A 13436-nucleotide genomic window follows, 5' to 3' on the forward strand; every position below is an offset into this window, starting at 1 on the left:
TGTAGACTCTAGTCCTGAGGACTTCACTGTCACTGTCCAAGCTTGCTCGGCCGTGGCAGATGAACCTGAGGAGTTAAACGGTGGGGCCAGTTCTGTGCACGCTGTGCCTCACCTAAAAAATCCACTGCACAGACCCAAAGGAAGGACACACCCACATGGGGAAAGCCCTTTGCAAATCTTCGTTCATGAAACCTAGCCATGATGATGATGACTTGAACAGAAATACTAAGAGAAGCAATCTTGTAGTGTATTAACGATTCTATGTCAACACCAAGCCTGCCTGATGGTACATAAAGCTAAAAGTTAATAAAACTTTCAGTAAAATACTTTGACTGCTCAAACAGACTGAGTTTGCTTTTTAAACTGAGGCTTATGCCACTTCCAGTTTTTCCTCAAAGCATTTGCTTACCCACATATTTATCACAGAATAGCCTTACCTCAGCTGCATCTTGCTGGTGTCTGTAGGCAATTGCATTTTTTATGGTTTGGATAAAAAATCCATTCAGTTCCTTTTGTTTCTTGTTTGGAAAAATGCGTAGCAATGGGATCATTATAAATGGGAAAGAAACTGTAAGAGATTTTAAAGAAGAAAACATTGATTCAGGCTGTGAAGGCATATAATACTCTTCCCCCTCTGCTCCTTTCATTAATATAAAACTTATCAAGCGAGATGTGTTCCTTTTGTGAAACCCATTTTTCCCTCTTTCCCTCTCCCTTTTTATTCTAATCCCACAGGCTGGTAAAGGATTTCCTTTTAGAAATGCCCTGCTGGCCAGGACTCTCCTGCCACACAGATGCCTTACAAGTTTGTTTCTGCAATGTTTCAGGATTTTGGTTCAGCTTTATGATGCCACAGAGCCACCACAACAAAGGGGAGCATTATTTCTCCTGCCTACCCAAACAATTACCTAGGGAAGGTGCAGGTTCTTGTAGCCTAGCAGCTTACAGCACCAATCTGTATAACTGTGTAGTCCTCATTCTAATTTACAGTTTTCCAGTAATAGGGAGCCTATAAGAAGGATGGGGACAAACTCTTTACCAAGGCCTCTTGCAATAGGACAAGGACTACTGGTTTTAAACTAAAAGAGAGTCAATTTAGATTAGATATAAGGAAGGTGTTTTTTACAATGAAGGATGGAAAACACCGGAATAGATTGCCCAGAGACGTGGTGGATGCCTCATCCCTGAAAGGATTCAAGGTCAGGATGGACAGGGCTCTGAGCACCCTGATCTAGTTGAAGACATACCTGCTCATTGCAGGGGGTTGGACTAAATGACTTTTAAAAGTCCATTCTAACCCAGATTATTCTGTGGTTCTATTTTATTCCTCTAAACTAGCCATAGATTCTGGAAGAGGGATGTTATCACAAGGATGGTCTCCAGTCCATGGCCTTCACAGTAAGGAACTAGAAATATTAGTGACGTCTTGCATCCTAATAAACCCCTCATTAATTTATGAACAATTTAAGACTAACAAATCAGTCATTGGAAAAACCCTGTCCTGGCAACAGGGCAATACAGTGAGGAAATTCAGACCATAATGAAACAGCAGGAAGAGATGGACCAAGGAATCCAACCTCAAGCCCTATAGAAACTTTCTTTAATGAAGAACATGGTCTTAGACATATAGGGGCATTTTTCTGTCCCTTAGATATTGGTCCCAAATCACACTTCACCATCAGATTAAACATTAATCCCAGGGCAATTTGGATACACAACTCCAAAAGGAAACAGTTCATGTATTGTGAGTAGAGGTGCAATCTGTAATGCCGGCAGGATCAGATGGGCACAGGAAACTTTGCCACGGTGCCACCTGACTGCTATGTGCAAGTCTATATACCAAGATGACAGAACATCAATAGCATTGACTATGCTGTGGCTTCCTCAGCTACAATTCTTAATGCCCTTGAAATAACACACCTCAGCTTCCATGCCCCAGAACTAAATGGCTTTATACTCCACTCTTGCATCGTTTATCTATTCATCTGAAAATAAATGCATTCTCTTCATGACATCTGTTAGCTTTATCCTTTATAGCCATCAACCAGGCTGGTGCTGCTACTCAAAATATAATTGGGAGGACTTACACTATCTGCTTATGCTCCTCCACCTCTTTTCTTTAGTGGGTTGTTAATGTTAATAGCTGGGGTTTCAATCTCTACCAAGCAAACAAAGTGCATAAAAACTTTACACTTAGGTTCTGAAGGGCAGTTACTCTGTTTTAATGAGAAATGCACAAATATTGTAGAAACAGCAGGATCCTAGAAACTTTCCTCTCAGATGAACCTGGAGCTTTGCATTCCCAGACTCAATTTCTGGAGTAAGTTTCATTACTGGTGACAAGAGCTGCAGAGCATATGGTGGAAATCTCGGGGGTATATTAGGCCTGTAGGTTGCATTCTGAACACCTCTGAAATAAAGTCAGCTCTAAATCTTCCTGCTCTGGCTTCCGTATGTTTTGCCATTTGAAAATGACTTTTAGGAAATTACCATAAGGAAGTAGACAAATGTAGACTATACTCACGGATTAGAATGAGGAGAGGTTGAAACAAAGATATTTCAAAGAATGTTCTGCAATTCTTAACAAAGGGGTCATCAGGATTCTTCTGGGAATCCACCTCAGTAGCAAAAGCTACGCTACCAACAACATCCAAGGTAAAGCAGTTGTAACACCTGCATTAAATTGAAGAATGATAAATCGTTATCTACAAATCACCTATCCATTAACATCATGTTTCTATAAACATCACAGAGCATTAACTTTTGCCACTGAGTTTCTTTTTGCTTTTCGATTTGAGCTTTGCCAACAAGAGATATTTCCATCATTCTGACAAATACTGATGCTTAATAATGATCACCTTCTCTCCATTTATAAAGTGAACATATTTTCATTTAGCTCGATAATCCCATTAAAAATTATTAGAAAGAAACAATTAAATTTGTTATTACCTAGAAATCAAAGGCAACACATCAGAGATTCATAGGCATTTTCTTAGTGTGCATCCTAATAAACAAGATTACTCCTTTCTCATTTTGAACTGCAAAAAGCATGTCTATTACCAGTCCAGTCTAAACTCTAAGAGACAAGAGGTGCTTAAGTAAAGTTACAGTGCTTAAGGATTTCCTTCTTCTTCTTGATACCTCCTTTGTAATGTAAATCTGCGGACAAAACGAAGAGGAACTGACACTATGTGAAATGTGTATCTCTGCAGAGAGCAGACAGTGCTTTGAGAATTACAAATGATGTGGACCATAACCTAGAAACTTCAGAAGTCATTGTATCTCTCCCTGCACATCTGACTATCTATCCAGTTGCCATCTTTACTTTTCTACTGGGTTTCAGCAGCTCTGTTTAGTTTTGAGATAAGCGGCCTGAGAAGATAAAATATCCTTGAAATTTGCTTCTTCTGATCAGTCATCAAGTCTGCAGTGACTGTTCTTCTATGATCCCTTATGAAAGGCTAATATCAATCTCTGGTGTTTTAACCTGAGTGAGCATATATAAAGAGAAGGTCAAGAGTCAGGCCCATTATATCCTGTGTACAATGTGAAGGAATATTTCTAAACTATGATCTTTGGGCACTCTCATTATGATGACACCAGATCGGATCTGAAAGATTACAACAATACAGCAAAGCTAAGTAACTTCTTTGGGTTTCCAACTCTTATAAACACACACACAAAGAAAAAACAAGAAAGCATTACTGGAAGCTGAAATGTTAAAAGAGAGGCCATTGTTATAAAACAATAACTTCATAGGCACTCAATCATCTATCTCTCCAAGGTACTGAAAAAAAACCTTAAAAACTAATCTTTAACTTGTTGGCAAAACACAAAATGGCTGAAGACGACTAATGTACAAGATCACAGGAGGTTACAGATAGGGTATTTACATCCAAAAAACAGCTCCCAAGGCAATTCTGTGAAACTGCAGGGGAATGATAATCACATTTATAAATGTCAAACCTGCTGAAATTGTAGTATGGTAAAACAACTGGAAGATCATGTTCTGAGATGGTCAACATCACTCATTTACACTCTCAAAAGTTCTTTACCAAAGTGTCTCTTGAGAGGTGAAACCCTATGATAGATCAATAGCTAAAAGACCAGGAAAAGACAAAAGGTAAATGGAAAAAAGAGAAAAGTCTGGAAGGACTGAAAAGGTCAGTCTTCATCAGAACACTAAGCTAGTGTAATGTACTTTGAGGTTCCATAGCATCTCTTCAGGTGTTTAATAAAGAGATCTCCGTGCACACGCATACACTTCCATGTGCACATATACCTGTACTTGAAAAGAGATTAATGAATTATGCCTAAATATCCATTTCTTCAGATGAAACAGTATTATTTTTGCTGCTTCAGTTTGGGAAAAATCATGAAGAACTTCAGAGGTTGCTGACCAACCCAGCAAATGAAGCGTACACAGAAATAGTGCTTATTAGAAAGAATGCATTTGAACTACTCATATGCTGCACAGGGTCCTAGAGGAAATGGATTTACTCAGAGAAGACAGCACTGTGAACAGTTCAGTGAAGACCTCTGATGAAAGAGCAACAAAAGATAATAGGATATTAAATGTATAACAAATGAGAGAAGACACAATATGGAAAATATTAAAATGTCATTTTATAAAGCAGTGGTGCATTCTCATCTGGAGTACGGATCCCATTGTTTCACAAAAGGCTAGCGTGCCAAGAGAGGGGGCTATGAAGAATGTGGTAAGAATGATTAAGTGCTCAAAAAACCTCATATAAGATAAGATATAACCTCATATAAGATAAAGAGTGATGAACCAGAGATATTTGATACTAGATCAATGTTTATATTTGTACATTATTAGCAGACTGTAGAGAACAGACTGGACAGGGATTGACGCAGCCCTCCTTTCTGCTTCCAGCTGTTAAAACTTCATTAAACAACAGCTAGAAATACATTAGATGCTTTACCAAAATTACTTTTCAAAAATGCAATGTCTGTCCCCAGGAAGAAAAGGAATTTATCAGACATTCTCTATTAAACTATGATCTCCGCTTTCAAAAGTAAGGAAGGAAAAAAATCTTTTATACAGTAAGTGCATATTTTGAATAACTGCTGCTGACTTTTTTTTTCCTTTTTTAAATCTGCTACTAATTTTTGGCATGTAGAACATACCTCTGGATATCAAAAGCATTGCCAGAATCCGCATAGACTTTCAAGTTACACAGCAGGACGTCACAGGCCTGGTTTAGTAGTGGTATCATCTAGAAAGGAACACATTGAATTGTGAAAAACATGAAAATATTGAGGAAAAAATAATAAAAATAATTATTTAAAATTGGAGTGCTCAGGTTCCTCTGCAGATATGGTTAAGAACTTACATGCAGGTAAGATGAAATGTTGGCTCTGCCTGCTAAAAATAAACCTATACATTGCAGGGACGACCTTCTCCACCTCTGGGCCTAAATACAAGAGGTTCTGTCACTTACCTGACCTATGGTTTTTTGCCCACTTGTGGCTACATACACCAAAACCTATCAAGCAAAAACATCACCCTCTCTTTTCAATCATTCCCTATTCCAACTAATGATTTATCATTACCTATATTTAGAGGACATTACATTTAGGTTACGTATGCTCCAGGGCAGAAAACATAATACTTTCCAAAGTTTCAAAGTCCTGTAAAGCTATTGGTATCAGAGGCCCAGCACTTCCATCCTGTTGTCTGTTGGTTTGACAGATTAAATGTGTACATTAGAAAATCACCCTGTGTACCACTACAGGCTGCTGAGGGCAAACTATTATTGCTACCTAAGGAAAGGATTTTCTGGAGTAGTGATGTCATGAAAGGAGCATTAACATGAATTTATTCAACTAATCATTCTTTCCACTCACTGATATGTGATGGTTGGGCAGACATACCAATAGCCTGGCTGTAGCTATCAGTGCAACAGTCTCCTCTCTAGGACTTCAGGAAAACTAAAACACAGGCAACCATGAAGACCTCACTAAAATCTCTCTTTCTTTCTCTTTAACTTTTTACATATGAAAGGTAACAGACACTTCCTTGATTACACCAACTAAAAGGGCAGAGGAAGGGTATAGCAGCAATCCAGCCATGAACCTAAAGAAATTATGTCCTATGGCTTTTTCTCCTTACCCAGCCTGTAACTTAATACCACAGTCTCAACTCAACCATTATGCCAAGCACCAGCAACATACACAAAGAAACCTGCCTTCCCTTCCTGAACAACCTCCTTCAGCATACGGATGTCAACAAACATGAGAACAGACTTGTCCTACTCCTCTGACATTCTTGTTACCAAAAAAGACTTACTGCAGCCTCCCTGCACTCTGAGAGCTGCGCAGCCTGCCCAGCCAAGTCCATTTTGCTTGGCACTTCTACCTCTGTGAAACTGGCATAACACTTTGTGCACAGGCACACTGCCATCCTAACACATGGGCAAGACTATACACAGTCAAAAGGCCAACGCAGGAGCATTCAATATGTTTTCCAAAGGCAGAAGTCTGAGTCAAGAATGTGTGTAGCTGCTCTCAAGGTCCCATAACTACACAGGAGAAATTTCATTTCAAAACCAGGTTGATTTGGGCTTTGCCACAGTCTCACAAGACAATTCTGATGGCAGGTTAGTATTTGATAAAAGTGGCTGTTATGTGTTTTGGAGGAGCACACCATGTTCTGTGACAGTTTTCTTTCCGTTTTGGCTTTCCAAAGAAGTTCTCTTGCACTGAGTTTCTTCTCAAAAGGTTCAACAAAATGAACACATTTCTGTTCAACAGACTGAACCAAGGTGAAATACTTTATAATCTCTGGGTCCAGCCCCTCCAATCAAGTGAACTAGTCAAGGAGAACAACATAAAACCCCATATTTTAACAGGTAAAACTCCTAAACAGATGGTGATAATTTCAGATGTTCCTTTTATTGCCTTATTTTCTCTTTTATTCTTCATCACATCACCAGATCTGCAACCACCCAGCTGGTTGCCATTGCTTTTCAACAGCTGGCAGAGATGTCAGGGGCATGTCTGGCCAGGGCATCCCACAACACCTCTGCACTTTCCTCATTCCACCAGCCTTTCAAACTACCATTGCAATTCATTTCTATCCATAAGGTATTTTTCTTAGTAAATCTAGCCAGGGAGTGAGACACATAGATTTGATTTATTGTTAGCATAGTAGGACACAGTCATGTCAATGAGACAATTATTTGTATATGAAAGATGAGGGCATATCTACTCAGGAATCCTAGGTTGCATTTGGGTTTTTATTCCCCTGGGGCACATAAATTAGTCCAAGATTGCCAACTACAAAGACCACAGACTGAAACATTCTCAAGCCCCTTAACACCTCAAACTCTTTGTCCAATTGTCAAGAAAAATAAAGTAGTGTTGTGGGAGGGCAAATATACCAAACTTTGCAAACCAGCACAGAAACAGACACTTTGCTCTACACTGCCTTGGTGTCAGTGACTTCCTACACATTCTCATTTGCCAATGTAAAACCTGCATAACCTGCCTGAGATTCAGTTCTTGGTGCGTAAACAAACTCCAGCTGCTCTGCATTCAGATTGGCTGAGAGTAACAGGACGAAGGAAAACACAAAAAATATGGTCCCTGTAAATATTTGATCTGCCAGTTATCTAATAGCAAGAGTAGCCCAGAGCCCAAATTTCTTTCTTTTTGCCAAAGAAGAGCATTCGGGATTAGGGTTTTCATGATGCCAGGGGCTTTGCTGTATAAATCCTGCCAATATGCCATTTGGCACATAAGAACAATTAGCTTCTGATTCTGTGTATGCACCATGCATGTGGATGTTTGCACTGTTCAAAGGCATTGGAGTCACATTCCTCTAGTTAGATGTGGCCTTCACTATTCATTACCATTATTATTTCCCTTATTATTAGCACTCAAAACTAAAAAGTAGAAGTCTGGATCACATTCACTGTAGACAGTCACACTGAAGACTTTACTGTTCACATACAGCACAGAGAAGTCGTATTGGGCCTCTTGTCCCACAAATGTTATGAAATATATAAGAAGGAGAAGGAAAAAGAATATGTCCCTAACACAAGAATTGCTTCTGTTCCAGATTTCAAGTCCCTGAATAAACCCAGGAAAAGAGCACAGTGTCAGGAAGATGTCTTGTGAGAGGATTTGTTTCCATCATCTGACAGTGAGGCCTTGCTAGTCCTGGGCACAGCTTACCAAAATAAGCAACTCAAGCAGACATTGACCTGTGGCTCCAGGATATTTCATATATCAGTTTTTACATTAATTATTTGATCTGCCTTAGGTGAGCACACTGGCTTTGCCCAGCAACAACAACAATTTCCAGCGACCCTTCCAAAATGCCTTTGATCAATGTGCACAAATGGACTAAGAGCAAACCAAGGAAATCTTAATGGTTCGACTGTGAGATCTTATGTCCTAGTGGGACATGAAAGATCTAGATGCCCGAGAGTGACACTAGAGGATTTTCATGCACTGTTGTGCCATGTTATCCTAAGTTCTGCTTTGTGACTCCCTTCCTTTGAAAGAAATGCCTCAACACAAACTCCACAGGCTATTTAGGACAATGCTACATTATGCTGTGCTCTCTTCTCTAATTTTTGTGTTCTGTTTTGTTTTAATGGTTTGTTAATGGAGAAGAGGATTCCCAGTACTGATAGGAGATGACAAGACTACTGCAGCACCATCAGAATAAATAAAAATCAATAGGTTTTCTGCTGGTGTTGGCTGTAAAAGAGAGCAAAGCTATTTATCAAGTCTGACAAGGGGTCCAGAACTGCAGGATCATCACAGGCACCACAGCAAAAAGAAGAGGAACAAAATAAGAAAGACTAAATAGGGAATCAAGATTGGTATGGTAAGATCACTAACATGTCAGCCTGTTTCAATACATAATAGCTGAGGAGAGCATGACAGGAACACTGGGAAATTCTTCTTTACTTAAGAGCCTTCAGGTATTCACCAGTTCCTCAAGAATTACATATTGGATCAACTTTCAGTGATTGGTATTATTCCCATTTAAAACATAAAAGTTGTTTCATCTGCAGAGAATTTAAGTAGTTTCTGTCAGATCACCCACAGGCAGTATATGGCAGAGCTAGAAGTGAAATTTCTTGGGTCTCCTGCCTCCTGTCTCTCATTTTTCATTCTTAGCACTCCCATAACAATGGCGCTATGAGGTTCATTCAGGGATCTTACTGAAAAGAACTTATTATCAGATCTGCTACCAACCCCAGTGGCATGTCATGTGGGATGCTACCAAATCTCTACTGCAGGATCAAGCTTAGAAGTCTATTGCTTTGTGCTGTGCTCACCACCACTATAGTACTTGTATTTAACGTTATCTGGAGTCAGCACTTCCTTCACTTGTGGTGGGCTGCTTTACTAATATTTACATGCTCGTTGGAAAAAGAAAATTAAAAAGGGAGAACACCCAACATACAGAAATCCATAAAAGCAACAGTGAAACAGTAAATGGCTTTTAGAGAGAAACTGAGAAAAGAGAAAGCAAAAGCTAGAGAAGATGCCAGAAACTCTTGAACGATGTTACAAAAGCAACTCTCTGCATACACACAGCAATCACTACATTGGCTAGTTTCAGTTAATTTCCTGTCATTTTGAAAAATTCAGAATTTCTGGAATTTCATCGTGTGTGACTGGCTGTTGGAGATTTTTGCCAAAGTAAGGGGAAACTCCTCAAGCTCAGTGAAATTCTCAGTGACATTACACTACCTTCTGTGCAGTGGTAAGTGCAAAGTATGCCTCTGCCCACAACCACAGCAGCCAGGTGCCTCTGTGGAGCACCATATGTCAAATCTTAACAACATACAATGGCTCTGTCTTGGGTCTTGTCCTCCAGCAGCCAGGCCGAAGGGGATGACCCCCTTACTCCTGTTAGCCCTGAAACTGTCCTTTCTTGTGTTTCTGAAATGGAGATATCAGGAACCTACACTCCTGTTTCTGGCTTTCAGTGCATCTTTTGTCTGAAGTGATTGCTATGGGGAGCAGAAGGAGTTGTTAACATTTATTGCTCTGTCACAGGCTAATAGCTCTTAGTTCTCTCAAAGCATTGAGACAGACAAGTCCATGTTTGGAGTGGTACTAGGGGCTGTAGCACTCAAGAGGAACCACTCAGGAGGTCTGCAGTCTCTCTAGCATCGCTGGGAGTTTGCATAGAGGAACGAAGGCAAGACAGACATCCAGGGGGAACAGAGCAGAAAACTCTGGTATGGGATTTTGTCAGAGCTTGGACCTCTGTGGCAAAGGAATCAATGTCTTGGGAGAAGAAGTAAGGAACATGCCTAGAAGTACTTATAAATATATATAAAATAACATATCTAGGTTCTTATGCAATAAATGAATACCAAAATTAGCTTGTTTGGAACTCCTTTGAAGTACAGAGGAAGGATTTATTATAAACAGGATGTTTTCTACATAAGTCTAAACACTCTTTAGTATGGACAATACTAGAACATGGTATTTTATTTCCATGCTGCTGTAAAGGTTCTGAAAGAGTACCAAATATGGGAGCATTAAAAGTGAGATCATAATTAATGAGCACTGACTTCTGTTGAGAAGTGTTGATATGGCTTCTAAATTAAGCAACAGCGAGAAAAGCACATGGGCAAGGACTTAAGTTGCATTAACTTCAAATCCCAGGATTGTTAATGTATTTGGTAGAAAATGAAATGCAAGGCTGAGGAGCATATCCATTCAACAGCAGTTCTTAATCTCATGGGCTTACTGCAAGTGTCTCTCTGTGTAGGGATGGACAGACTTCTGGTGAAGGCATGGGACATAGGAACAAAGCTGAGCTTTTCAGATAGACCTACCCTATTGCTCTTTTTTCCACTTGCTGTAAAATGGGAGAAGAAAGTGACCATGTCCATGTCACCCTTAGCCCATACACAGTCATACCCCCTCCACAGAGCTTTGAAGAGACAGCATGAGAAAGGTGATTACAAGGCTAAAAATAAAGATCTCAGTCTTTGCATGCGAGGTGGTTTCCAGGCACTGGCCAGCCCTCAATTTTACCCCTACCACTAGTCCTTCATTTCATCTGTACCACCAAGCAGTGCAAAGGGAGTGCCATGACTTCTCCCAGCCTGGTTTGATAGGTCAGACCCTGCAACCCCTTGTGTGCCCAGCCCCAAGCAGGACACCCGAGGCTCCACTCGCTTGCCCTCGCCATGCTTCTCAGCCAAGCCTGCCCATCTGGTGCCGGCAGAGGTTGCTCTCCACAAATTGAGGTGAGAGCAGCATTATCTTTTGTTAGTCCACCAGCAAAGAGCTGATGACCTGCAGTAAGGCAGATTAATTTCCACTAGGAAAATGCAAAACTCTCCTCTCCCATGTGCAACTAATTGCTTGCATATTTAAACACCCTTGCCTTGCTAAAATTTCGTGATGGAGTCAGTGACAGAGCAAACGTCGGAGCACATAACCAATGGCATTGTCAGTCGTGATTAATCAGCATCTCCACCAGGCTCGTGGCCAATTAGAATTTACCATAATAAGGAGGTGACAGCCGGCGTTGCTAAGCAACCACTGTCTATAGAGCTGGGAGAGGCAGACACATTTAGATGTTACTGTGGATTTCGACAGCGGCATGTCAAAACAACACAAGTGTCTGCCCAGTGGAAAATTTTACAACCCAGGACTGGGCACTGGAGTGAGGCATGATACCCTTTCAGAATAAAATATATAAAGGAAGCGGTAATTTTTTTTTTTTTGGTGGAGCTAGTTGGGATTTTTTCCCTTGAAAGAAGACTTTAGCCAGTCAATCATTTATCTGCATTTAATTAAGAGATAGCATGTCACTGGAACAGGACTTTGTTACCAGGTAATGGGTTCCCATGGCTGAGCAAATGCTGATGCATTTATAAGAAATTAGCAGCAGGTCAGCATGGAGACATTTATTTTCAGTCAGAGGTATTTATCTGGCAATGACATTCTGTTCCAGTGACTTATTTTATTATATGAAAGGATTAAAGAATAAAAGGAGGAGGGGAAGGAAAGGAGATGGAGAAATGAAAATAGATTGACAGCAGTTCCTGTGTTAAGGTTAGAGTTGCTGACTCTGCACATCATGAAAAGCTATGTTCCAACTGGGAGCAATAACCTTTCCTGTACTTTAGCTTACTCCTAACAGGGCAGGAAAGAGGAAGGTGTTAGGATCCTTCTTGAGTATGCTATGCTTTCATGGACAAACTGATACCTGTAGAGGAAGACAGAGGATCATATCCTCAGCTATTCTGATTCTGAGCTATTCTGATTTTCACTGGTCTGTGACCAGGACCATGCTATACATGTGTTCTACTGAATGTACTCTTCAGCTCTAAATAAACTGGCACAAAGTAGCAGGTTTCACCTAACCTTAATGTGGACCTACATGAAGCAGATGCCTGCATAAGTCTTCTAAATTATGAAAGCAGAACAGTCTATGCCTTACCTCTTTCAGTTTGGTATCACTGAAGGCTGGGGTCAGGAGGCTCCGCACATACTTCCATCTGTCATCACAAAGACAAAGGATGCTATCAAGCATTGGCTTGGAAATCAGTTTCGGCTTCTAAGTCAAAAGAAAATATAATTCAGTTTTAACACAAATGCAACTATAGCTATTCAAGACTCTGGAACTTGGAAAGATTGGCCATGAATGGCATTTCACTGCTGTCCCACAAAAAGAAAGGTTCGAATCAGTCTCAAACATCAAAGCTAAACATAGATTATGCTGGAGAAAAATTCTCTTTTGCTACACTCATTTGCTCTTGGGCTTGTATAAGCCCTGGGCCAGCCCAGTAACTCCTTGCTCAGACTGTTCCGGGTTTGATGTTCATAGTGTTCTCCTGAGATTGCCTTCACTGAACCCTGGCTTCTTTCCTCCCTTCCTAAGGTGACTGACTAGCAAGAGGACTTGTCAACACTCCCTCTCTGTGTGACATGAGTGCCAACGCACCACATGCGGGTGTTGGTGGGGGACATGATTTCTGGTGACAGCTGGTATGTCAGACTGTTATATGCATTTTAAAAGTCTTCAAAAAATATGTTGATTAGAAAGCAAGTCCTAGTCGTTACTCTGTCTATAAGGAACACTCTCATTAAGAAGTGACTCTTACAGTTGCAGCAGCTGGTCAAATATAATAGCTTAAAACACCATCCCATGAAGTTCTGTACCAGGATAACTACTACAGATTTGCTAAATTTTAATCTCTCACACCATTTAAGAAATTCTTATCCAGAGAACAGTGATATTCCCCAAGGAGTAAAAAGATATAAAAGATGAAATATAAAGTATGTCAGAAAACAACACACTTCTGCTTGGAAGAAGCATCAGGAGATGTCCAGCCCACAGCAGAACCTACTCTACTACAACTTACATTATTATCAGAAGATGTTTCCTAATTGTTCCTGAAGGCCTTATGGAGATTCAA

General features: G+C 40.3%; 1 protein-coding gene across 3 annotated transcripts in view; it reads right to left on the minus strand.

Moving 5' to 3' along the window:
* TBXAS1 (thromboxane A synthase 1) overlaps positions 1 to 13436 on the minus strand; it is a 274193-nt gene that overhangs the window by 94495 nt on the left and 166262 nt on the right. For all 3 annotated transcript variants that reach the window (XM_071551088.1, XM_071551087.1, XM_071551089.1), the window contains 4 exons: positions 12458 to 12574; positions 5152 to 5240; positions 2525 to 2673; positions 438 to 568 (listed from right to left, as the gene is read on the minus strand). In XM_071551088.1, coding sequence (XP_071407189.1) covers positions 438 to 568; positions 2525 to 2673; positions 5152 to 5240; positions 12458 to 12574 — 486 coding nt within the window. The remainder of the gene's footprint in view (positions 1 to 437; positions 569 to 2524; positions 2674 to 5151; positions 5241 to 12457; positions 12575 to 13436) is intronic.

The sequence above is a fragment of the Pithys albifrons genome, chromosome 3, assembly GCF_047495875.1.
Source record: "Pithys albifrons albifrons isolate INPA30051 chromosome 3, PitAlb_v1, whole genome shotgun sequence".
NCBI classification, from domain to species: Eukaryota; Metazoa; Chordata; class Aves; order Passeriformes; family Thamnophilidae; genus Pithys; species Pithys albifrons.